This window comes from Taurulus bubalis (assembly GCF_910589615.1).
Source record: "Taurulus bubalis genome assembly, chromosome: 13".
Taxonomy (NCBI): domain Eukaryota; kingdom Metazoa; phylum Chordata; class Actinopteri; order Perciformes; family Cottidae; genus Taurulus; species Taurulus bubalis.
In genome coordinates, this window is record NC_136601.1 from 10905576 (window position 1) to 10933338 (window position 27763).

Genomic DNA, 27763 nt, shown 5'->3' on the forward strand with positions numbered 1-27763 from the left:
TGGGAGATGTAGTCTATGGTGACTGTACATGTAAAGCAGCATAGACTTTAATTTTAAGACGACCATATGCCTTTCAAGCTGTCGCGGGCCACATAAAATGATGTGGCGGGCCGTGAGTTTGACACCTATGAACTAAATAGAAATAATTCCTCTGTTTTTGTATTCTGGTATCCCCAATGTTTGTTAGTTTACATATAAACAAGTGCTTGTGGATGTTGACATACTGGTGTTTTCAGACAGGATGTTTAAACAGAGCTCTGCACTTTGGAGCGAATGTCCAGTGTGTGTTTGTGTCAGGATACCAGCGATGTTTGGAATAGCACTAGCTTCTTTATCTTACTTATGTTTGCTGCTTTTGGACTTTCAGCTGGGCTATGGAGGTACTTTATGTTTTGTCTGTATGATGTTCTTAAATAATTTCTCTCTCACTTGAGGTTTGTTTTAGTTCCGCAGTCTTACTTTTAGAGCGTTGTGAGTGCATGTGCCAGGTGGAGTATCGTCCTTTTTATTTACTTTATTCATATAGAAGGCAATATCTCTGCACTGTACATATTTGTTGTGATGGTGAATTATAAGAACAAAGGTTCTTAAACACTAACTATGTTTTCCTTTGCTCCATCTAGCTCCAGCTCCAGCCTCAGGCCCGGTGTTCCTGTCCGGTCAGGAAGCCGACAGCGTCCTGAGGAGACACAAACGCTACAACAACGGTTTGTTTGAGGAGCTGCTGCCAGGCAACTTAGAGAGAGAATGTCTAAAGGAAGTGTGTGACCTGGAAGAGGCCAGGGAGTTCTTTGAGGATGATCAAAAGACAGTGGGTATTTCTTTATTCATTTTGTCTTTACATTTTCTTGTTTTTAATATAAATAAATACATTATATTCTGTCTGTATATATGATATTGCTATTGTGGATTATTTACTGGTTTTTATTACTGTTTTACTGTTTATTTATATTACTTGTTTTTTGTTTTACTATGTGTCTCTTCTGTGCACTTTACCCATCTGCTGCTGTAATCCTGCAATTTCCCCACTGCGGGATTAATAAAGGAATATATTATCCTATCTTTTACTGGCTGCACTCACCGGAGACTTTACTCTTTCTTTCAGATGGAGTTCTGGGTGGGATACATAGGTAAGAAAGTCTTTAATAACAGACTTTTCCCAAAACAGAAATTGGAAAATATCATAGTGGTGATAGTTTTCTCTCTGTCTCAGTGCTTCTATCGTACTCGCGTTATTCTCTTGTAATGCAGAACTGTACAACCTTCGGTAAAAAAGGAGGAAGAGAAACATGTTAACATAAAATAATTTCTCCGTATTTATTTTTTTGTAAAAGTAGTATACAAATGAGGTAATTAGATGACTGACTGCCTGCATTTCTTTAGATGGCGATCAATGTAAATCCAGGCCATGTCTGAACGAAGGGACATGCAAAGACCACCTCGGCTACTACACCTGCACATGTTCGTCTGGCTTCACTGGCCGGAGCTGTGAGATCGGTAAGTGAAAGTTCTGTGGCTGCATTTTGATGTTACATGATCCAATGTTTCTGAGAATATGATATCTGATCTGATCACATCTTAGTCTCAAAGTATAAACAGCCAGAAATAATGTTTCCCCTTCTTCTGTTTCTAATTTAAATCAATGGCTTGCAGCGTCAGTCTAGTTCCAGGTCCCAAAATTAGATTATTTGTATTTTTGGATGTTCTGAAAGTAGCAGTCAAAGTGTCCTCACTTTGTGACTGCATTTACATGAATCACACCTTTATTTGACAGTGTGATAGGTGCTCTTAAGGATAGATTCACATTTCAAAGTAATAAAACAATAGTTTGAGACAAGTAGTGCTTGTAATCATTCCTCATGTCCATGCTGGCCATCAAGAGATCCCTTTATAATGTACTCAATGTGTTTGGAGACAAAAATTTACAACCCTTGTTCTGTGCAAAAAAAGGTCTGTTTTAATTAAAGATGTGGGTTTTTTTTCCTCAGTTATAACAAAAAGGTGTGATGTGAACAATGGAGACTGTATGCACTTCTGTGAATCAATGGCAACCTTTGGAGCAAAATGCTCCTGTGCGAGAGGATACAGGCTGCTGCAGGACGGGTTTAACTGTGAACCAGAAGGTAAAGATATATATCCAGAATTACTTAATTAATGATCTGCTAAATTCCACGATGTGACTCCTCCTTTCTCACATCACCAGTTGAATTTCCATGTGGCAGAACTGCCCTGACAGAGGTAAGAAATGCAGTGTCCACAAGGTCTCTGTTGCGCCATGGGGATGTAAGCACGCAGAACACTTCACTGACCAGCAGCAACACTACAACATCCCCTTACTCAACTCCAGCCAGTACACCAGTGCCTTTTCCTGCTACAAATGACTCTGTAGAAAACCCACCTCCTAAGAAACAGCACTGGTGGGTTTACCGCGATGCTGAGGTCCCAACTGAGGAGGCGCCTCGGCCTTATAAACGCATCGTAGGTGGTGAGGTGGTATTCCCAGGAGAGATCCCATGGCAGGTATTGTATGGAAGTACAAGTATTTGATGCATGTGAGGCGTTGTTGTAATACAAGAGGGAGAAGAACAGCAGCTGTTACTTTCTTGTTGCTATTAAAGTCTTTTTTTACCCCTTTTTTCCTCAGGCAGCCTTGGTAGACCGACACAGCGGGATGTTATTTTGTGGGGCCTCCATTCTCAGCGAACGGTGGGTTATCACTGCTGCTCATTGCCTGATGGAGGAAGCAGCCCCCTTCTTCATCCGAGTAGGTAAGATCCACCGCCACCAACTACGCTACGGTAGTTTCACCTCAGCTAAGGCCAGATGGCGCTCCATGTAAAGCAGAGTTTGAGATACATTGATTTGTCATCTATTTTGATAACTGATAAATTGTTTGAATCAAGCAAAACATACCTGATTCTAGCTTCTGAGTTGCGAGGAATTTGCTGCTTGTCATATTTGAAGTAAAGTGATCTTTGGGTTTTGGACTGTTGGTGCATCAAAACAAGACGTCATCTTTTTTTGCACTTTATAGACAAACTGATTTATCAAAATTATAGTTATTGCATGCAGTCCAAGTGTAAAGTTTTGTTTATTGTAGTCCTTGAAATAATTCTTAATAGAATGTGTTTTATTACACTTTACAAATTAGTTTGCCATCTGCTTTGAGACATCCACTGGATATGTTTTATTTTAGAGTAGATCTATAAAGGGATTCAGTTATGTCTAATTTCTCTACCCATACAGGGGAGCATAGCATCTCCATAAGCGAGGACACAGAGCAGGATTATGACGTGCTGGAGAAACACTTACACCCTCGCTACAATGACAGTGTGAGCACGTACAACCACGACATCGGCTTGCTCTACCTCAAAAGCCCCATCATCTTCACCACAAAAGTCCGACCCGTCTGCATAGGGCCCATGGCGTTCATTGAGGCACTAGTGAAGAAGGCTTCCCCGGCCACGGTCAGCGGCTGGGGCAGAACGCGCTTCCTCGGATCCCAAGCTGAGACATTGCAGAAAGTCGAGGTTCCCTTCACAGATCGGACAGAGTGTAAGCGGCGCAGCAGTGCCAGGATCACTCCGGTCATGTTTTGTGCAGGATACAGGGATGAGGCCAAAGATGCCTGTCAGGGGGACAGTGGCGGTCCTCACACAAACCGTATCCATGACACGTGGTTCCTCACAGGCATTGTGAGCTGGGGGGAAGAATGTGCGAAGCAGGGGAAATATGGCGTGTACACCCGGGTGTCCCTTTATTATGGCTGGATAAACCATGTGATGGGATTAACTGAACTGGCAAATGATATGGAAGACCCTGACCCTGACCTTTAGAGATTTGGGGTGTTAAGAATAGAACGGGTAAACGATGCTCAAATCTTTTTTTCTGCTTCACAGGATATTAGTTAGATATACACAACAACAACAAAATACATAATGTGTAATTTACAGTTATTGAATGACTATTAAATTCCACCAAACCAGGAGCATTCTACATCATAAATAATGCAGAAAAAAAGATATCGGTATGTTTAAGACGTTGTATAGATACTCTCATGATATGTCTTTCTATACCGTATGAAATTAAAAGCATATCATATCTACAATGCACTGACTGTGTACAATTACATCAAAGCACATCACTCCCATCTGCTGGTAAATACATGTTCTACAAGTAGTGGTATTGAGTAACAGAAACAGAGAAAGTCGGCTTGATTTTATTATACAAGTTAGCTTCCATTAAAACAGAAATACAGAAATAAGCGTGCATGAAAAAGCACGGTCTTAGTTTTCAGTCAAACATATCATCATGTGAAATACGTATTGAACTATTTCAATTACCAAAGCAATTATTGCAATGAATAATTATTATTTTTACAGAACTGAAGCTGTACAAAAGCAAGCCAGTTGAGAACAGTGACTGTCTAACAGTACAAACCTGCTCAGTGTTCAGTTGCCATGCATTTTCCTCTTAAAGAAACATTCAGCAACAAACTCAGGTTACTTGGCTCATCAGGATAAATAATAATTCAAGCAGTATTTCTTTTTGTTTTGTTTTCCAACCTGGAAAATCTGTGCAAAATCTGCAGCATTTTGGATTAACATGACAAAGAAATCATCTGATTTTGTCAAATAAGCTACAAATAAATACATTGGGTTTTTGATGTGCAGCCTAACCTAGCTCCTTTAAATATATGGAAATATAATTTCATTCGGAGCTGCACAGATACCTCACAATATGAAGGAACAACATGACAGTAAGATAAATAAATTAACAACATAGGAAATGTGTAGGGCGAAGCAGTCCCTGCTGCTATCTAGACTCATTTCCATATCAAACATAGTGAATCAAAGGCAGCCCTCTGACTGGGTCTCGATTTGATGTGGTAAATTCATATAAGTCTGCAATCAATATTTAATTAAGCGTTCAACACAGAGGGTCTATTTCATGTTGGTTGTATGATCCCTTTTAATGGGGAACCCGAGATTAACTGAGCTGTAATGGTGAGGAGAAAACAATCTGCCTTTGTGGTAGAGCGGCTCACAGCATAATCTCCCTCTCTCCCTCTGCTTCTTCTCCTCTGCCATCAATCTTCATCATGTCTGCTTGTGTCCTACGTCACCATCATTGCTATGACATCGTCAACTGCTGCCTGCATGCTCCTAAAGTCAGGGCTCATAACAGCATGAGTACGAGATTAAGAGATAATACACAACAACAGAGGTAAAGCAGCCAGAAAAGCACACATTCCGGAGACAATAGATGGATTGTTTTGGTCTCTCCTGTCCATCCACCATTTTAAAGTGCCTTTTGAATATTTATGAGGTCAGGTTAAAGCAGTAACAGAGTATTTGATTTGCAAACAGTACATGTAAGAGACTCTAAAAGAGCAGGAATAAAAAAGGCATTATGGCATGGCACATTTTGGCATTCTAACTCCTAGACTGTACAGAAGAGTGGTGCCTTAAGGAAACGTCTCATTTAAGAAAAATACAATGATTCAATGGACAAATGTCAACTAGCTACACAAAGATGAAACACTAAGGTACAACAAATGTTAAAAATGATGTATATGTACAAATATCTCTGCTTTAAGAAATGTTTCAGGAAAACCCTGGGCTCCCATCCATCCAGCACACACCGAGACAAACAGGAACACACACTCTGAGATACTAGAATCTCAAACACTATTTGGAATGAGGAAGGGTCCGCAGATTGTGAGTTGACAAACCGCTACAGCAGCAACCTCACATCCTGACTTTATGTGCGTGCAGATGGATTCTCCTCAGCAATCAGAAAAGAGGAAGACCGATCAGGATTTAGGATTCAGTTTCTGATTGTCTAATAGGGCAAAACAATTCCTGAGCCTTTACACTGGTGCTGCATCACACCTTCAGCATCTCAAAACACCGGCCCAGTAGATTGTCAATCATAAGCTGGAAGAAAATCAGGTTTGCAGATTCCCACATTTCTTTCTTTAAGGATTGATCTGTGCTGGAGAAAGCAGACGTTCCAAGGGAGTGAGGCATGGGTGGCTGATCAGTTATGAGACAGCTATGGCTCAACGTGTTCCTTCTGTCTCTTTCTCTTCCACAGGTAAATGCCAAATTCACATTCTGTGCTTGCTTCTCTACGGGGAGCTGAGCTTTCTTGCCTTCAGGTTCCAGGGGTCTACAACAAAAAATAAACAGACTTCTAAAAAGGATAATCAAAGTAAAAAAAATAAATAAGTATGGCTCAGCGTTATATTGTCATCTTGGAAGACCGTGTTTTTTCTTTACCCCCCAGTCTGGATGTGTGTCCTCGACTGCTGTCGACTAGAATCAGCTGCAGGCTGGAAACTGCTACAAAGCCCTCCTGTCGCCGGCTCAGGTTTTTTACCAGCCTGAAGGATGAAGAAAACCAGGAAAGGGTGAAAAGAAAGGGATGGAAATTAGATAAATAAACTTGTGCTTTTACTTTTTTCAGTACCATATGTAGCTACTTTGGCTAAATATTGTATTGTACTCTTTCGGGATAGTTTGGCTGATCACAAGGCCGCCCTTACTGGTTCATCTCACATTATGTGCGTTGAGGCTGGAAACTCACCAGCGTCCCTTGTTGTCTTCAAACTGTAGTTGGATGACATCTCCACATTTGATGGTGATGCTGTCTGGTCCATTTTGAAGGCAGTCAGCCAAAGCCCTGTATCTACCTGGAGACTAACCACAACAAAGTACGTAGTAAAGACAAGTATTCCATCAAAATTAAATCGTAAAGTATTTCACATAAAGTCGTAGTAGAGTACCTCATGAAAAAGTCACAGTATAGTAAGTTAAAATAAAAAAAAGCATGGTAAAAAAGGTCATTGAATAGCATGTCATAAAAAAGTAATAGTATATATAGTATCAAAAAAAAAAGCAGATACAAAATCATAGAATTGTATGCGATAAAAAGTAATAGTATATTATGTTGTTTTTTTAAAGTCATACTGGAGTATGTAAACTGCAAAGAATACACTCTAGTCTAGTACATCAAAAGTGAGGGTCTCAAAGTATTTCAAGTGATTCAGATGACATGGTGGTAAGGAGAAATAACCCTGTTAATAGAGCATTCATTTAAACTTGACTCTAGGAGTATCCTGTTTATATTTGTTTGCTAAACTGAGATACTTTAAACTGTATGCATGTTTGAAATGAAAGAACATGTCTTTGCCGGTTTTTGAATATCCATAAAAATAAAACTAGACATTACACATTTGGAGTATTTCTAAATTGGAAAGAGGAAGTTGGTTTGGAAAATAATCAGGCAGGAATGAAATGTGACCTCACCCTAAATTACATCACAGAAGCAATTTCCCAGCCACTAATATGGACTTTATTCTGTTAAGAAGAGGAAGAGGAAAGCATGTTGCTGTGAGGTGATAGTTGTTAATAGCAGCAGATATCTTTAACAAGGAATATATTTTTCTATATCGCAAATATTATACTTTTTACTTCACTACATTGATTGATTTAACATTAATGTTAAATATACTCAAGTAATACAGTATAAATTACTGTGAAACTGACCATCTCTCTGTATAATGAGTACTTTTAATGCATTAAGTATATATATATATTTAACTTATTTCTCAACAATGCATTACTACTTGTTCTAATGTCAATGAAGAGTACTCCTTCTCCCGCCGTCGGCCTCACCAGCTGCAGTAAAGCCTCCTCCTCCGTGTCAGATGGGTGGAAGGCGTCCCGACCTCCAGACCACTCCTCCAGACCCTCGCAGATGTCTACCGAGTGATGAGCCCCGGGCCAGCCTGTGGAACACACATTTCTTAGGGTTGTTACATGTATTGATGAAAGCGTTCATCCAAACGCTACACCTTAGGCACCATGTAGATACTTAGTCTCTATATTGACATTATAAAGACCCCTTTGACACTTACTGGGAGATTAACAAGAACGTTGAATCAAAAGCTAATCTCAGTAGTTGGACCTTTTCCCCCAAAATTCCTCGATGTACCTGGTTCATCAGATCAAAGTACACTTGAACTGCTGAGGGGGGGAAAGTCAAATATCTACATTATGAAGAAATTCAGCGACAGCAGTACAATACTGTGGAAAAGTAGGGTAGGGTTCGCATCAATTATCATTGCATGTTCTGTGATGTAGTTACTAAGTATCTACTTGATTGTGGAATACATTTCTATAGACAATGTGTACTCACTCTTGCGGTTGTGCTGGCGTTTAGGGGAGTGAGGCTGGGGGTCTGGACTGCTCCTCCCCGACTCAGGGTCCTCTGAGCTCACTGACGCACTCTGCTGTTTGCTGGGGGGAACAACACAACATAACATGTGTCAAACGCTTAATGCGGTCAGCAGACACACTCAGGATAGATGTTATCCTCAGCCACACAATCTAGGGTCAGCTCTCCCTTCCTGAAACTGATCCATACCTCCAACATTATAGCTGGCCCCAGATCAGTGTCAAGGAACAACTCTGTCCTGTTGTTTCTCACACAGACATGACCTTTCAGGCACCAGCCAGCAGCACAGATCAGCCATGTGCAAGCGTATCTGTAAAGGTATGGACGAGGACTGACAGACCCACTGATGGTCCACACATAGGAATAGCTGGTCTTGATTTATCAAGATCCAAATTTAGAGATTTGGTCACTTAGTAAGAATGCTTCTGGAAAGCAATTCATACAGTCGCTTGATTAGATCTCAAAAACAATCTTTAAAACTAGCTGTCATGAGGAAATTAAGAATATTTATGGAATGAAAACCCAAACTCGTCTTTTTGTTCAACCCTTTTTGCATTACATGCAAAATGGTGAATCTGAAATGCAGAAATTATTGTTTTTGGATACCATGTTAGAAATGCCATGGAGGAGCTGCTGAGACTCAGCCTCTCAACGCGGGGAGGAAGTGAAGATGAACCAGGATGGAGGCGATAAAAAGAGCGTGCAGGTGACGATCAGTATGCAAACACAGCAGCCCGGGGTTTTGGTCCCCAAGCCAGGTGGTTCATGCCAGGCTGAGTTTACCACTGAGCATTAGAGCAGGTCAGTGGCGCTGGGGGCGGTGGCGGGGGCGCGGCCGGGGCCGTTGCCGGGGGCTCCGGGGACGAGGGCTTCGGGAACGTAGGCACAGAAACACGTCAGCCGACAGCGAGACAAAGTCCAGCCCCGGCAGACAGCCCCCGGGTACTCTGGACGGCCGCATGCCCCTGCAGGTGGGGGATGGGAGGAGTGGGGATAGGCAACCAGACAGCAGAGGACAGAACGGGGCCTGCCTCCGCTCTCACTACACACAAAGCTTCTACCATGGCAACGCATGATGATATCGTCACATTCACTCAAGCTGTGATCTAATATGAAAACTCTGTATTGCAGATAGTAGTGCTGTGAATAAAAGTGTGTGTTTTGTGTGTTTGTGTAACTATAGCCTACAGTCATGCACCTAACACAAAGCTGTAATTACTGTCTCTGTAGACACCGACCTCTCAGAGAGTGGTGGAGGAAGCTGCATGTGTCCCACTTGGCCATGTTGATACGCTTCTTCTGTGAAAAAAGAAACAAGGCAATGTATTTAAATTTCAGTGTAAGTTTTCAGTTGATTTCAAACTAATATTTATTTTAGTTTTGAGCAGAAGGGCCCGCTTTGTCAGGAGTTGTGTCCCTTCTACTCTACCAAAGCAGCCTGAAATAAAATCCCTCACTGAACACTGTATAGACGTGTGTGAATAAACGTGAGTGTGTGTAAGTGTTTGTGGCGATAAAGTAATGGGCATGAATGAGTATATATGGCAATATGTCCACCATCGTTTTTCTTGTGATATGAATATGTGGAGATTGAAAAAACTGATTTAATTCCTGGAATGGTAAAGACAATCTATCTAAATTTGTCAGCAGAATAATTTGAAGAGAATCAAAGCACGAACCTCCACTGACAGAGCTTTCAAACACATCTCAAGCTGTCTGTGGTTTGTGTCATGGAGTTCAGAAGCTAGTAAGTGGGCCTTTGCACGAGGCCCAATCCCAGCGTCTCCTAAGGCCTTAAACCCTGAACCCTCAGGGACTTACTGACGTCACCTGTAAGGGCTTGAAATAGTGTAAATACAAATGGGACAGCACTTTGCTGCGCACATATCACGCGTATTGTGGGTATTTATTTTATGATTTGAATATCTTCCGGGCTCTTTCCTCACAAGATGAGCGATAATTTCAAATAATCAATTTACTTGTTTTTGTCAAAACAGCTTCAATGAGAAAATGAAATGTTTGATGAATAAATCTGTGTAATATAATCTCTGATTTCATGTGTGTTTATGTTACATCTTTAATTCTTAATGTCTCTGAGTACATGTAATATTCCAGGCTGAACACCCATGTGGCGTCCTCTTTGTTTACCTTTTTTTACGTCTCCGGCTTCCACTGGTCACCCCGTGTTTACTGTCACATTGCTATGAATTGTGGGTAAGTCCCTTGGGCAAAGTCTGCAGAAATGCGGATTTACGGAAAGTGTTTATAAAAGGGTTAAAAATGTCTGCGAGGGAGCCCTCACACACTCGACGGTTTGACAGTGGGACGGCCCTACAGTGTGGAGACTGGGATTGGGTCTGCGATTCTCTGTCCCACATTAACTTCAGTTGTTCACAGACCTCGAAGCAGCTTCTGCTGGTTAGTCAGGATTCTGCGAAGCTCATTGAGCCAGGCCATCTTCACCTCCACTGTGGGAGCCTGAGAGACGACAGGTACAGGATTTTATTATCAAGAACACATCGACCAAAATGTAAGTTTCCACCTCGATGTAAATTTGCCAGAGTTAGATAATGAGCTCATTTTCATGAGTAGACTTTAGGCAGGTTATTGTATTGTATTTTATATATTGTTGTTGTATTTGTATTTTTTTGCTATATGGAACTATGAGTCTGAAATAAAAGGAATGTATTCTGTATATATTATATACAGTCTGTATATACAGCTATCGAGCTACAATGTTGCAATCTTTTGTTAGGCCTCTATTTACATTTTAGAAGTTACATCTTTCATCTATTACATTTCATTGAAGTCTTAAAATATCTATCACACTTCCCCAGAGGATGACCATTAGCCCAAAACCCAAAGATATTCCGCTTCTTTTAAAAGACAGAATTACATGTTTTTTTTCCCATTTTTTTGTTTGACAAAAACAAAAAAAGTCTAGCTCTATAGTTAATAGGGACTACAGTAAAAGTAATAAATTACCAGCGATGTACTGTATTTAAACTACTTTTTTCGACTCCTCACCTGAACCACGTACACTTCCTCCCTGCCACTGTACCAGATCTCAAACTTTTTCACATCTCCCTTGACGTTCTCCGTGATCCCCACAGCAGTCATCTGCCAAGAGACATACACTGTTTACGACACACACACACACACAGCATTAGGACGAGCAGCACATCATACATCAGACTTACATCATGTAACACATCTGTCCTGTCAGAACACAAACACGCACACAAACACACACCTCCGCTGTGTCTCTGCTTCCTCCTCACATCCTCAATAATAAATCAAGAGCAGGAGCAGCAGCTGTTGGTGAAAACACCGACTGGGACACCCTCCACACATCAACACAGACAACAAAAGATGTCTTCTAGGAATACACCAGGTTCCGTGGCCAGCTTGGCAACTTACACGCGTTAAAAGTTAACAACACCGACACCGACATGAACTAGGTGTCTCCAGCAGATAATTCTCTTCATTACGTCGTGCGAAAACCTAATTATAGATCATGTTAGTGACAATAACATGAGTGATTGTATATGATGAACTTTAACAAATGAAATAAACCGTGATATTAAGTTATTAGTGTTATTGTAACATTGTGCTTTTTAACTCTACATAAGCCCTGTTACCCAATAGTGTACATGGTGAGCAATACATTAGTTTTTTAAAGAATTAAATCATAATTGTCACAAGTGTAATGTATAAATAAATATTATATATATTATAATATATATTTAAACTGCATACATGTTACACGTACAGAGGCATTCTGATAAAAAGGCTATTTTTTTTCCTACTTAAAAATGACGTAATCTTGGCTAATTTAAAATGACAAAGAATTTAGCTTAAAAGCTGCCACAAGATATCATTTTTTCCCACTAGTCACTTTCTGTCATTCAATATAATGTACATTAATGTATGCTTACATAGTGGCACGGGGTACTGGAATAACTGATCCACTCAATGCATTTGAGATTGTAATACATTTATAACATATCCTAAATAATTTGCCGGTGTATTCCTCTCAGACGCACACATACAAAGACACAGACCAACCTTCAGACAGTGCTTGAAGCTGTACGAGGGCGTCTTGTCGCAGCCGTCTCCGTGCTCCTCCCTCCGTTTGCAGAAGAGCAGAGCTCTCTCGTACAAGAAGAGGTGTCTCTGCATCGGCTTGAATCGAGCCAGCTCCTTCATGCGCGTGGGGCCTTTCTTATGGCTGATCCACACGCTGAAAGAGCCCTGCATCAACACACGGCCCAGCTCGCAAATGTCCCCCTGCGTAACGGACAGAGGACTTTATGTGTGAGCCTCTGCTGGAAATATATTTTCTGTAAAAACGTACGTAGAAAATATTGATTCGAGTTTACCTCATATCCTGTGATGGCTATCTGGTGCATGGAGTCATTGACTGATTTGAGAAGGTCCAGCATTGCCGTTAAGGCCCCCTGCAGTTCTGAAGACCCTTTGCAATCGGTACTGTATTTTAGAAGCTCCTGGACACACAGACAAAAAACAGACGTGTAGGAAAATACATGCAAACCACAAATAAACACAGTAGCTAAACAGCGCACTCTAGTGGGAAAAAAAATAAATAAATTTCCTCTGAAGGCTTTACAATCTGAACACATACGACATCCTCTGTCCCGGGACCTCACATGGGTTCAGGAAAGAAAAGAAGAAGAAAAAGCTTTAACGGGAAGAAAAAAGGAAGAAAACTTATGGAGCTCAAATGAGGAGGATGCCTCTCCCAGAATGGACAGAATTGTAACAGATGTCATGTGTACAGAATGTACAACATAACAGAGTTACAACACATTCAATGCAATGTCCGTGTGTATGTTTGTGATATGACACCATCTGTCTAACCTTAAGCAGCAGCTGGTACTTGGTGAGGCGTTGGACTGGTTTCAGAAGGTAGGAATCCAAGGCCAGTTTGTGCTCCAGCTTTTTCTGACACTCCTTCACAAGAAAGATGAATACAAACAATGAATGTGTTGGTCAATGACAGATCACAGCTTTGTAATTGTTACTGTAAAAAGAGTCTAGAACTGTAGAAGTACATCTTTTTGTAGGAAACAAATATTTACAGTACTTGAAATATTGTAAAACTTTTTTACATGAAATCAAAACAGTAAACAAATCATAAAAAATTGCCGTTTGAAAATGAAATCGTGGCAAAACTGACCTGAAAGAAGCCACAGTCTGAGAATTGTTTCCACAGCGCATCAGAGCGTGGCTTATTCTGACAATAGCATTCATACATTTGGAAACTCTCTTTCTAGGGAGACAGGAAAGAGAAATTTGTTCGACAAATGTGGCAAGAAATTATGCAAGAATGATCAAAATGTAAAAAAGCTACACAACATAACATGTATCATCTCACCCACTCCAGAAAACAGGCTCCCACACTTTCAGGAGCCTCCAGGCATCCCTCCAGGTCCTGTAGGAAAACCCTGCATTCCCAGAAAGGTCAAAGGTCAATAATTAATTCTCAAACACCTCATTTGACTAATCCTTTCCAGTTTTTTGCATTTATGCAAAGCCTTTTATTTTTATAAATCTACAAATCCATGAAATAACTTAACTAAATATATTTAACAAAGCCATCTGGTTGTACTATATGTGCATTCCCTTTCCCAAAGAGCTGGTTGAAACTGTGGCATATCACAAGGTCACACTAGAGAAACTGCCTGAGCTATCAGTGGCTCTCACTTGGCTCATCAAACAGAGCCAAGGACCTCAGCAGGAAGGCCCATTTAAGAGGAGTAGAACACCAACACTAAAAAAAAAACTCCACACGCGTCCTTTCAGTGTTACTCTCAACTACACACTGTGTGTATCCTTACAAATGTGTCACGTGCATTTCCTTCCTCATAAACACTGTTTTTTAGATCTGTTTACAGTTATTTACTAGCTTGCCATCTTCTTTTTCCCTTCCTTTGCTGGCACATTGCTGCGTGTATTGGAGTGTTACCGCAACCTGCAGATCAGTGGAATAGTGTAACACCATTAATAAAAGTGTAGTTCCTCAAAGCTAACTCTCTAAAATACTCTCTAAATGTGTCAAACTACATACCAATGGACCACCAAATCAATATATTGCTGACGGTGTACATTGGAACCATGTTTGTCTTCTTACAATAGTGTGTTTTAAATTGTTTGCATATTTACTTTTGTGACGTGACTCATTGTTGATAACTTACCTGCTGTGAAAGTTATAGATCTCAGGCATGTTTGCAAAGAGGACGTCCTTCTTGCTGCGCAGGATCGAGGGCAGAATCCCCGACAGAGCTGGGTTGTCCATCTCAGCCCGGTATCCCTGCAATATTTAATCATAGCAAAATAATGAAGGAAATATATAGCTTGTGTATATTTAATTATACCAGGAGTTATTTAATTAACAACAAACATACAGTACACACATGGAAGAATTAACCATAAGGTTTTTCTATGTTTATGAGATATAAAAAGTAGGGCGTTTTCTCACCAGCAGAACTGACAGCAGCTCCTCCACATAGAGTCTCTCTGTCTCTATTAGTTCCCTCATCACATGACTGGGACACAAACACCACACACATAGAAGTAGACGTAGAGGAGAGCCAGGGGGCATTATTAGCAGTGAACAAAGAGAATCATGAAGTAAACAACATCAAGAGCAGTGCTGAGGTGGGTGGACAGATGCCTTCTCCTCACCGCTTCAATAGATCTGGGTTGTCCTCTCCATCCAGACCAGACGGCACGCAGCTCCGGCTCTCCTGGTAGTCGTGCATCACCTCGATCTGAACACGCCACAGATGGACAACACTGACTCTTCCATTTGGACTTAGAGAACATTTTAATATACAGAAACAATTATTGGGCCATAGATGAGAAATGTATGAGATAATAAACCTTTTGAGGTTCAACACAGATGTTAGAAATAAGGGCAGTCATGATATCAGATTTTCACGACACGATCATCGTCGATAAAAGTATTCACAATAACGATATTATTATTATTTTTTTGTATAATGCCATCAGCCAAATTCATATTTTTTGGGGCAAATTAATTACACTCACAATGCAAGTGTAGAGAGGTAGAGAGACTATAGCCATAACTGTATATATAAAATGAATGTTTGAGGCACTGGATTAATTACACATTACAATATTATGATTATTATTATTAACAACATTTAATTAAAGATGATCTAAATATTACGGTTATCATCAATAGGTATACATCCCTAAAAGAGATAAACAAATAAAAGAAAGAAATAAAAGCTTGTTTTTTTTATATTTCCTTACTTTTCTGGAGTTGGGGCTCTTTCGGGACGCTCTCTTCCCGGGCAGAGAGAGGTCGAATGTGAACTTCAAACCATCGCCTGTAAAAGCCACGACGTCAGCTGTGGCAGCAGTAACTCATCAAGGCTTAAAAGTGCAATTCACTTCCACTATATATTACCATGTGATCTGATGCGGCAAAATGATCGCCCTTTGTATGACCTTGATCAGTTATGAGCGACATTTCCGGTAATCAATGCTAATAGGTTTCCTACTCTAAAAAGGTGCGGCCTGGAACCAGTATGTAAAGATCTAAAGTAATGTTTGGCACGTCTGTCAGTGTCCTTTTGATCCTCGCAGCTGAATCCTTACATGATAGTCCAAGCTCATCCGAGTATTCTGCCCTTGCATGTGCCATGTTACATTAATCAGTGGTACGCATGCACATACGTGCGCGTAGCTGTATGCATGTACCGGATGCAATCCATCAAAGCGAACCACTTTTCCCTTCATCTCAGCAGCCTTTCTTAAATGGCTGCTGTCCCTTGTATCAAAGGGGTTCATAATCACTTTGATTCACTGTCTTGTTACCCTCATTAGTATGGCTTCATATCATGGATAACAAAACCTTAAAGAAATGAATGGACATTTGGATGTACACACAATGGATGGAGAAGCTTTCAATGGATGAAATAGACACATTAAAATAAAGAGAAACATAGACACAGAATTAATTGGGTGCCACTGTACTGTATGTGGTTAGCTTTGTGCACCTTCCCTTGAGAGACAAAATGAGATGAAAGGTTCTTTAATGTATATGAGCCACACATTTATAGCAGCTATCCTGCCTAATAGAGCAGTCAGGTATTTCCCAGCAGACTGATTATACCTTCTACCCTCGCTCTAGCTTGTTTGTAAAGGTGACCTTCTCACCCCAAAGCCCATGCAGGAACACCTTAGGCTTACTCAGTGGGACCCTGTGATGTGTTAATTTACCCATGGTGCCTTAAAGAAAGATGCAATGGGGGAGGGACAGTGCCAGACCATAAGAGCTGGGACAAGACCCCATACCAGGCCCTGGGAAATACGGGAGGGTAGGTAGGGAGTTGGTTGATTTGTAGAAAGCTCACTGTATATGCAGCTCACTGACGACAAAGGCTGGTTATTCTACTGCAATAAAAAGCATTATTTCTAAAAGTGTGAATGAATGAGCTGACACAATGTGTGTGTAGACAGTGTACCATGTTTGGGGGAGAAGAGCGGGGACTTGGAGCGTGGTGGGTTTTCAGCCCTGGGTGTCACCAGTTGGATGGGTCGCACATGTTTATCAGCCAGCTTCCTGAGACAAGCCTGACGGCTCTGGATCATCTGCTGCACCGCTGAATGCTTCGCAAACGTTTTCCCTATCTGAGCCTTAACAGAGAGAAAAGGGCACATAGGTAGAATATTCAGTTGTGATGTAAAATGCAGAAACCGCACTGATATTGAGAATGGAAATGGAAATTATGGCAACAAGTATAGTATATTTAACACCTGTAGTTTTATAAACAGGCTCATATGACCGCTCAAGATCAACCTAGAGTTACCGCCTCGCGGTTTTATGCATCCGCAAATCAGTGAAGTTTAAATCCATGTCTGTCCATAATGTCATCCCTTCATCCTTTTATTCTGTTTGACATTTATGTGAAATAGCACATGAATTATTGAGTTATGGCCAAAAGCACATATGGTCACATGATGCCTCACCAAAAGCATCACCAGTTTTATTGCTCAAGTAGGCGCTCTAAAAATATAAATAACATGTTGTTGTGGTCACTAACCTGCAGCTGAGGTGTGATGACAGCTTCGTACTCCATGGCCAGAATGTCAGGCCCTGAGCTCAGCATGGACGGCACCCCCTCCAGGAACCTCTCAATGTCCCTCAAAGCAGCCTGGGCCCCCTCCTTAGACTGGTACTTTTCTACCAGCTGATTTGCCAGAAGATACGCTCCATCATCACACCAAGTTTGGGCCTGAAGGTGGAGAACACACGTGTATCACTGTAAATAAATCAGTGGGCTGTGTGTGTGTGTGTGTGTGTGTGTGTGTGTGTGTGTGTGTGTGTGTGTGTGTGTGTGTGTGTGTGTGTGTGTGTGTGTGGATGCACATCTCAATACCTGTCCAAGACAAAGCAACAGCTGGTGTGTTTGCAGAAGACGAGTGTGCTTGGTCTTGAGAGCAGCATTGAGTGTATCACAGAAGTGGCGAAGCTCGTTGCAGCGCTGCATTATAAGAGCCATGGCGTAGTGGTGACCCGCTGATAGCTGGTGTCCGTGAAGGATGATGATCTGAGCTCGAGACATCACCTCCTGATAGAGCCAGCAAAGACACATACAAGAAGGGAGGAGTCCATTAATTTGGACACACTGGGGTCACTGAGGCTTCCAAGTCCTCTGGCACAGACTATATGTGTGGCCCAGTGGTGAGCAGATCAGCGGTTCGATCCCCAGCTCCGCTAGCCCATGTCGATGTGTCCTTGAGGAAGACACTTAACCCCAGCTTAACTCCTGTAGCTGTGCCTACAGTGTATGAATGTGTTGTAAATCACTTTGGATAAAAGTGTCGGCTAAATGAAATGAAATATATGTACAGGTTCAGTGCTATATAAATGTTATTTGCAGGTATTGGCTCCATTGACCTGTGCATTTGATTCCAGACTGTCCAACCTTTTGAGAGCCTGTTCTGCTTGAGCCAGAGTGTCCACGGATATGGAGAGCTCTCTCTCCTGACCCACCAGATGCTCCAGACACAACTCCATCTAAAAATAAATCACACCATCAGACACACACATACTACAAACACCAGTTTAAAGACAATGTCTCGTTATTCTCTAAGGAGTATGAAAATATGGGTACAAACACACAAAACTGGCATACATGCAAACCTGACAAATATATGAAATCCTTACCTCCTGAAAGCTTTTTTCGTATCTAAGCAACTGCAGGTACTGATGGAGTTTCAGATGATGCTTCTCAAAGAAACCATCGAAGGCTGACTCCATGTCTCTGAGCTGAGCAAGAAGCCTAAAAACAGAAGGGCTTTACTATCAATCTTTACAGCAATCAGTAAAGTATTTGAGGTTCACAATTTGATGAGGAAATTATAAATGTGAGACTTGTTTTTTTTACCTCTGTACAGTCTCCCAGTCCAGCCTCACGTCCCACTGGGAGTCATCCTCCTTTCCGGAGGTCTCCAAGCTTGCGAGAAGATGACGACCTTCCTTCGACACGGACCTAATTGCATCCTGTCAAACAGAGGAACATTTACATATAATAAATTGACAGCATTGAAAATAGTACTTAAAATACAACTAGATATGAATGAATATCATTGATGTAATAATAAATGTATCATGTCTGAAAACATTTGAAACCTTGCCTTGAGTTTCCTGTACTTATCAGTGTGGGACTCGAGGAGGTACTCGATGGCTTTCCCCTCGTCACACAGCTCCGTCTCTGCCAGCTCAGTGCCGAAGCCCTGTAACATCTGTGCAATGTCTTTGACTGTGACAGCAAAACCTTCAATAGCCTGTAGTGGAAGCAGATAAAACACAGAAAACACACAGACCAGTGAAATGAGAACAATCTTTGGCTCCATGTCCTTTCAGACAGCAACAAGGCACCAAGACCTATCAGTGTCCATATAAATATAAAGTGGGAAAGGATAAAGGAGGGAGACACAGGTCCATTTTGTATTTCATGTTTATATATGCAGAATTTCAAGCAAACTGATACAAAATATATACATATATATATTTTATTTTTTTAAATAACAAGATGATTAAGAATGATACTGTTTATTGTTTAGTCCCAGTGTGTTTCAGAATGGATTTGTAGCTTACTGTCCGTAGAACAATCCAGTCACTATGACAATAGTCCAAAGTTCCTCCAAACTCTGAAGTAAGCTGGTTCTCGTCAATGTAGCGCAGCAAGTCTGTGACAGAGCTCAGCATCACCACCTATAGGTGCAGACAAAACCTGAGACCTCACAAGGAACACTTTGTATATTAAGCAAAGTTATGAGAGTGGCATGTTTAATTTCTTCCTTTTGTGTATAGCGTTACCTAGTGTTTTGGAAAAACAGATTTTCTTTTAATAGGAAAAAGTAGTATGGGCAAGTCTTTTTGTGGGGTGTGATTGGTCATTAAAGGGTCATTAAAACCACTTGCATGTAAACCAGGCTGTTCATAATACTCACAGTCTTTGGAAATGGCATAACAAACAGATATTAATGTCACAAATTAAAGTAGACTCTCGTAACTATTAGAATCATCCTAAGGGAACGCGCTTCATTCTAATATGTGTTTCAGAACTGAAATCAACAGGTGTTCTTGTCTGTGTCCACCACAGAACATATTGAGATCAGGGTTGTAACAAGAACGAGGTGTACCTGGTTGTGATGTGGGACATGTTTGGTAACTGAGGAGGAGCTGCCTTACTGGCATCTTGAGCATGAAGTCCTCTTGGCTGAAGCGAAAGCCAATGTCAGTAACAGTGCGGTGGAAGAAGCTGGTGGGTCGGAGCACCAAGACCAGGTGGAGGTTCCCAGGAAAAGAGGCCTTGAGGACGGAAGAGAGGTTCACTGTCACAACGTTGAGGATTCAGCATAAAACTTGATCTCAACTCAAGGTGAAACATAGACTAAAAGTCCTGGCATGGGACGAGATCGAGCAATGAGATATGAGAAGAAAAGCAAGCTCTCATCCTCCACATCTGACAGGAGAGACTTCAGGTCTCGACCATTCTGTCAGTCAGAGGATTACTGACAGCCTCAGGGATTTAGTGTTTAGTCACTTCACTGTACATCTCATATACTGCATCTTATCTTCAGGTCATTTGAGGTCGTTTCCTGACTGTAGGAATGTCTGCATCGGCACAGGCTATTTAACAAACAGTATACAGTCAAGCCAACTGGAGGTGTGATGATAATTGTAAATAACTCCTGTGACATTATGTTAAAAATAATGAAGAAGAAAAAAATCGCATTTTATCCAAAAACATCTTGGACTTCCAAAAGAATCCCCTGCAGCAGGATTTATTTGCAACATCGCCTATTTGTGTGTGCACGTGCACGTGACGCAACTTCTGACATTCATTTGTCCTAACTAGACCGAGAAGGGTCCATAAATCAAGCTTCTTATTCTAACATGAACATGCATTATAAAGACACATACACACGGACGCGCCACCAGTCGCGTGACTAAGCAGAGGCGCGACGTGTCCGCAGTGCTACACACACAGACGGTGCATTCACTGCCGCATTCACCCGCCCGCCCTCCAAAAAAAACTTCAACCCAAACTCTTCACACGGTGAATGAAACTAATGAGCAGCTCGTTACCGGGCTCCGGCGGATCTTCGGCATTCCTCGCCGGTAAAAGCAATCAGCCATGGTGTCGGACGCCATCTCGGTTAAATGTAAGCTCCCGTGGAAAAAAATTCGGTGCCAAGCTCCGGTGTGCAGCTGCCTCCGGCTGCCTGGCCCGCAGAGCCGCAGCGCCTCTGCTGCTGCTGCCTCTCAGACGGAGGGTGGCAGCGCTGACTGCAATGTTTCCCTCCCTTCTCATCCTCCCCTCACCTCAGCACCCCGCGTCATCTCGCAGCTTTTGCTTACTCATTCATTTGCAGCAATATGGGATTGAACATTCAGTACAGATTGTTTACGCTTCCCTTCAAACTACACACCACATGAAACTTGACACCAAGTCGAGAAACCATTATAGTGTGTGTATGTGTGTGTGCAAAAAATACTTTCTGATGGGTGCTGTCCAGGTATTGCAGCACCATGGACAGCGACTCATAAACAAAACAGCAGCCTGTGCATATACAGCCATATTGCAGCTCACGAGCAATGATGCATCTTATACATATAATGTCTAAACAGTCTAGTCAGAATATTGATTAGTTACAAGCGGCCTTGATGATGAAATGGAATGGAAAAAATGAAACTCACTGCTATCCTGGCAAGTGCAGTTTTGATCGAGGCCCATGTATCCAATCTTCGGTCTAAAATGATGATGAATTTGACTCCGGGTTGCCTCGTTCTGCAAGAAAAATGAGGCAATTGTATACAGCTGTAATGATATAATGTGCAATCTGTGAGGATTTGGTGATTTAAAGCTATCAGGACAGGAAAATGAGAACGGATAACCAATCAGGACCAGGTGGATTTGTCGCATCATGTAATTTATAGGTGCTTTATAACTACATTAGTTGTTTATCATTCAAAATGCACTGCAACGATCCAATGTAAACTTTCCCAATCTCACAGAAGAGTGAGGATTGGACATAGAGGGCATCAGTAGGACGTGTGAGACTATAGGGGCAGTGAAGACCAGCTGTGCTCAGAATACAAGCACTGGGCTTTTGGTGCACTGCAGAGAGAGAGAGAGAGAGAGAGAGAGAGAGAGAGAGAGAGAGAGAGAGAGAGAGAGAGAGAGAGAGACTCAAACAGTAATAGATGAAGAAGGACGCACCGAGGGATGAGAGTGAGGTATGTAAAGACTTTGGCTAAAGCTTCCTCTGGAATGTCACTGAAAGCTGAGCATTCTGGGAGGGTGATGATGACGCTGGAGTCTTCCCCACGGCCCCCTGAGCAGAAAGATACAGGAGATCAATTCATTTTTTAGGAATAAAAATACAGGTGGGACACTTTAGTCACTAGTGACTCCTGTTAAGAAATGACCAAACAAGGCCTCACCTGACAGGTATGCCACCTGTTTCTCTATGTAGCCTCCCACCTCCTTCAAGCTGACAGGGACAGTCACCTCTGAAAGAAAATACACAAATTATTAAGGCTTGAGGGAAGACGAAGGGTCTCCACTACAAACCAAGTCCTACTTAATGAAGTCACTTGATGGCCTAAATAACGTTTCAAAGGCTTTTCAACAGAGACGACCACACTGACGTTTTGGCATTAAAGTGCTCACATTGAAAGACAGAGACTCGCACATATCCGCTGTAATCTGACAATAGACATTTTTATAGAATATATAATCCTTTAATAACTACTAAGCAGATGCTGCATATGTGCTGCATACAGTAGTAGATCTAAATCCTGCATCTGTGATAAATTAGACTGTGACATCATTAAAATGCATTAGCTCATTCACTGTCTCATGTTCGGTGCCATTAGAGTTCTTGTCTAAGTGGCCAATAAATGCACACGGTCTGTTATAGCGCAGTTCAAAAGAGACTTTCATCTGCTCTTTGGTGCACCATCATTCAGCCAGATGTGTAGAAGACAGACTCGCCAACATGTTGGGACTGTTGACACATGCTCACATAACATTTACAGTAGATTTAATGCACAGATACCATAAAAAGAAATACTTGCATATACATGTAATGCATGCAAGTCTGTAGTGGATTATTTTATCGAGTGTAAGGGAAACTTTAATATGACTTTCCAGCGTTCTCTCCCAACACGAATTATCAACAACAGATATGTCACCGTATTTGAGGCATTCACTTTTATTTGAAACCATACAAAACCAAATGTTCAGCAGTCAACGCAACAGATTAGTCAATTTCCTCACAATCAATTGTTTCCTTATTCATATTTTATAGAGGCATTGCAAATTAATTGATGAGAAAGAGAAAACAAGTCATAAAAAGATGACAGAGGGCCAAAGTAAGAAAGAGGAGGAGGTGTTATTTTCCATTCGTAGACTGCAGTAACAGAGTCCGTCAGGTTGTCAGGAGCAAGTAATGAGCTCTATGGTAACTGCTGAATATTTGATGTGCGTCTGTAACAGAGAGGAGCTGAGCAGAGCCGGGCCAGAGCAGGACTAAAGGCTGGACTGTGTATACACAGATCCAGGGTAAAGTTACCGTCACACTCTATAGCCCGTGTCACAAGACCTTCAGGAAGGTGAGACAGGTCTTAAACAAATAGATATCAAGGTAATAACATTTTCCATTGGGATAGCTGCAATATACCTGCATATTTTACTGTGGATCATATACTGTGTGTGTGTGTGTGTGTGTGTGTGTGTGTGTGTGTGTGTGTATATATATATATATATATACATACTGTGTGAGAGCCAGTGAGATGTCGAGCACACTGAAGCACAAACACACTGCGGACCTCTACTGTGTCTGATCAAAGGAACGGCAGCCTGCGCTGCAAACTGCAATGCTGTGAAGAAAACGGATGGACAAACTGTACTCGCCCTTCTCCCTGCTTGATTTATAGCCCATCCCATGATTGGGTTCTTTTAAGGATACTGCCACATGAAATGCCTCATAGCCTGTCAACCTAACAAAGACAGTATTAGCAGTTTAGCATAAATAACTCACTTAAACAAACACATTATACACAGTTAAAGGTAATCAAAGTGGTAAACGTGGTGCTTCTCTTTGAGCTTGCGTCACAACCTTTCCGGGTGACTTGCAGGATGGTGTGCACAGGCAAAAGCCAAATAACCTCTGTTTGCTCCTCTGCTTACACAAAGAGAAAGAATCATGTTTGCCAGTGTGGATGGAAACAGAGATTTGCTTCCAGTCAAACAGATCCGGACTCTAAGACCCTGTCAGTCTGCATACAAAGCTTATCTCTGTTGCCCAAACAGTGATAACCATCTACACTGATTTTACTACATAAAGCTCCTATAAAAAGCATTCACCCACTGGTATTTTTTTTTTTATTCTTTCAAAAGGGGATTTTACAAGGCTTTTTAAACAATTAAGAGTGGGGAAAAACCACTACAAAATGAGTTGTCAAAGGGATGTGTATAGATTGTATGGGCACCATAAGACGTCAACAGTGGTCTGTGCAGAAAAACGTCAAAGAGGGGGCTGTATAATTTTCTATACTGACCAATTGATGGTACAGCACCTCAGCTTACTTACATAGTGCAGGAAATGTTAGTGAATCATACAGAATGAGAGCAAGAAGAGGCTGGAGTCAAGAGGATGAATACCCAGCATGGAGGTTGTAGTCAGTCTGATTTTTTTAGAGACCCAAAAAGCAGAACATGTAATCCCTTGCTGAGAAAGAAATCCCCTCTTACACATACAAACATGTTCATAGCACACAGAGGCCTAGCCTCATACTGCTTTTAGGTCATGAGATATTTTGCTAAACAAAGCTTGCAATGCTAAGGGGATTAAAGTGGTGGGTGGCTGCATTCTGATAGAAAAGGGTAGAAGAAAATTGTGTAGTCCCCCCGCTGTGAGACATGACAACTAGATTGGTTTATGGCCAGAAAGGCTTAGATAGAGAACCCTAGACAATAGCGTCACATATATTTGGTCGGGCGGCCCTTATGATAGTAATGTGGGTATTTGGTTGGAAGAAAGTGAGTAGTTTTTGCAGTGATATTTGACACAAAATTATCAAAATATTTTGTCCTGTGAAGGGAGATGTATTTTTGCTTTTACAATGTTATGGCCTGCTAGCCTTCGTAGTGTTTCATTATTTATCCTGATGGATGTGGCTTTCTGTCATATACTATTACATGTTTGGTGTTGATCGTACTGATTTTTTTTATTTAAAAAACGCAAGTGATTAAAAAGTAAACTTCCTGTGCTCATTCGTGATGAAATTGCAAAGATTGTAATAAGATCAAATGTATTTAAATGTTATTTATTTACATGTTAGTTAGCGATGTTTAAGCTCTAAAGGAGTTGATGTGTCATTTCTGGAAGTATTTCAAGTCTCCGTTTCATTAAAGCCCTGTAGGCTACTTACTGAATTAAAAGGTGATCGAGGGGGAAAGTAGTCACACTGTCAGCTGAAAAGATTGTTTGGAACGAATCACAAGCATTAATGTCCTCTTTCAGGAAAGTTTAACTGAAAAGTCAGTTAATGCATGAGTACTGAAATCAGTTAAACTGTCAGTTGAAGTGTAAGAGACCAAAATAGTTGATCCGCCAATTGAAAATTTAGCAATACAATTCAGTTAAAGTGTTGGAGATAGTTGAAGTGTGTGCACGTGAACGATTGAAGTGTTAATCAGGTATGTAAGCACTGACAGCAGCAAGTTTAAGTAGTTAGTGTCGGCTGAAGAGTTAAGGTCAGTGGAAGTCTAGAGTTCAGAGTGTGAACAGAGTGAGAGTGTGTAGTTGAAGTGCCAGTGGAAAGAGGAATTCGCTTTTGTTTGGTGATTCACAATGATTCACATGGCTTTCGATCATAACAAATTATCAGACAATGTGGTATTTACCACACTGCTGTCAGCATAGAGGAAATTATATTTGTCATGGTATACTGTACCAGATGGAGAACTTGTTTATGGTTTTACACAGACAAAAAACAGAAGATTTAGTTTGTACTTCAAAAGGAGAATAGTTTTCTATTGGGTGTTCCCTAACAAGACAGAAGGAAGGCCCTGTGTCATGAGTATTGTGTAAATTGTATGTTTACTTTGAAATGCTCCCATTCTTTAAATGAGCCAAGCCGAGTGAGGCTCTTACATTCGAGGTGTCGAAGGGAGAGGGCACTAGGTGAGCTACGTCAAGGATAGTGTACTATAACCCATAAAGTAAATGATGAATGTATGGTTATTGTTTCATACAGCATTGTGTTCTTCATGCTCACCACGACATCCCCTGTAAGCAGATTAGAACAAACCCAGAGAGAGAGGCTCACATTTCAAACAGAGGGAAAAGGAAAACGTTGCGTGGTATAAATAGAAACTCGGCGTGGCCTTGTCTCTGTTACCTACAGACCCCAGACCAGTTACACAGGAGACATAAAAGTAGCAAAGCCCATCAATTAAACAATAACTCATGGCTGCCAAGATCCCAAAGTAATTAAATTAGCTTGGAGGAAGCTGCTCCACGGAGCTGTCAATAACATCAGGTGCTATTTATGTCCATCACTTTGCCTTCATTCTCAAATGTATTTTCTGCCATTTGCAGTCTACACTTTCATAGTGATGACTGACTAACCAGGAGAGTAATGTTGTTGGGGATGCTTTTCAAAATGACCTGTCTTTTGGATGAAAAACAAAACAAAAAACGTATTAAAGTTTATTACATTATTGAATCAACAAGACCATAACCTTTTTCATTTGATGTACTAAATTCAGTTCCTGCTTTAGAATAAAAACAGGTCGACAGTTTATTAGCCTTGTAACTCAATACATGACACAACAACATACCCTGAATAGTGAAAGCTGCATTGTAATGAAGAAGCATTGACATGAGCAGCATGCATTTTTCTTCCATCACTGTCTCACTGATCTCTAACCCACACATTCTACTGACATTCAGGCTACAAATTATCACTATGAATAAATATCTGTCCATCTGGGTTTAAAATCGCTGACATAATCCCTGCAACGGCCCGGTGTTGGGGCAAAGCTGCAGGAACTGGGACATCAATAAAACTGACTAAACTAAGATACAGAGTGCAGTTCTCCAGTTACCTCGTGTAAGGGTGCTCAGGAGTTACAAATGAACACTGTAAATCAAAATAAATGGATGACATTCTGCTCCAGTGTGTTTAAGTTTCAGTCAGCTGAACTGCGCTAAACATCAATGCCAAATTCAGTGATGGGAAACAGTTTCAGAGCATGTACAGGATTATATTCTAAAGCCTGCTCGTGGCCACCAGAAGTTAAATGAGGACAGTCCGCCTCATGTGTACTCACGCTGCAGAGTGCTCTCCAGCTGGGAGCCCGCCTGCAGAAGGCAGCGGTAGCCCTCCATCTCCCTGTCGGACTCTTCCTCCGGCTCTCTCTCCTCCTGCAGTGAGGCCGGGCCCATTCCCTTCTCCTCCGACACAGGATCAGGCTGGAGGAACTAATGCCGACAGTAGTCCGGGCCTTACATCCTCTTCAGAGTCCTATAGCGTTCCTATGATCGAGGCTGGGAGCTACACCAGGGAAACGAAGGCCCAGCTGCCTCTGCGGGTCCCGAGATCCAGAAAGGACCGTTCCCTGAGGCTGCTGCTGGCTCTTACTGACCTTGAGCTGCATGGAGTGCCTCCACACTGAGCAGCAGTTACAACAGAAAACAAGACCTGTCCACATAAGCAGAAGATAGTGGTTTGCTCTTATGTTGTTGCTACGACTGTGTGTAATAATCTAGTCGCCTCACACACACACACAAACACAAGCAGACTGTCCTGCTCTCAACAGCAGCTACTTCAAAACAAACTAGGCTCCATCTGGCCACTGCTGTCTGCCTCTCAACCGCCCCTCCCCTCTCTCTCCCTCCCTCTCTGGGCTTTAGTGCGTCAGCTCTGCACCGAGCA

The 27763-nt window shown here is 41.6% G+C and overlaps 2 protein-coding genes across 2 annotated transcripts; one reads left to right on the top strand and one right to left on the bottom strand.

The window, feature by feature from the left end:
* Positions 1–307: 307 nt before the first annotated feature.
* f9a (coagulation factor IXa) lies at positions 308–3836 on the top strand (the record flags this gene model as incomplete). Its single annotated transcript, XM_079228626.1, has 8 exons — positions 308–380; positions 624–811; positions 1106–1130; positions 1384–1497; positions 1989–2123; positions 2204–2520; positions 2645–2768; positions 3247–3836. 8 exons carry the CDS (start codon positions 308–310, stop codon positions 3834–3836), a joined length of 1566 nt encoding a protein of 521 aa, XP_079084752.1.
* A 379-nt stretch (positions 3837–4215) lies between these two features.
* Positions 4216–27273, bottom strand: mcf2a (MCF.2 cell line derived transforming sequence a; the record flags this gene model as incomplete). The annotated part of the gene is made up of 30 exons (XM_079229194.1): positions 4216–6174; positions 6285–6388; positions 6592–6704; positions 7683–7795; positions 8206–8306; positions 9483–9543; positions 10644–10722; positions 11272–11364; positions 12313–12534; positions 12627–12752; positions 13126–13218; positions 13445–13537; positions 13643–13712; positions 14463–14578; positions 14747–14813; positions 14953–15038; positions 15547–15623; positions 16764–16935; positions 17343–17534; positions 17679–17870; positions 18200–18319; positions 18470–18584; positions 18690–18805; positions 18940–19089; positions 19403–19519; positions 20000–20119; positions 21512–21602; positions 22035–22149; positions 22259–22327; positions 27159–27273. The coding sequence occupies 30 exons, from the start codon at positions 27271–27273 to the stop codon at positions 6134–6136; spliced, it is 3339 nt and encodes a 1112-aa protein (XP_079085320.1). The 3' UTR covers positions 4216–6133.
* Positions 27274–27763: the final 490 nt, after the last annotated feature.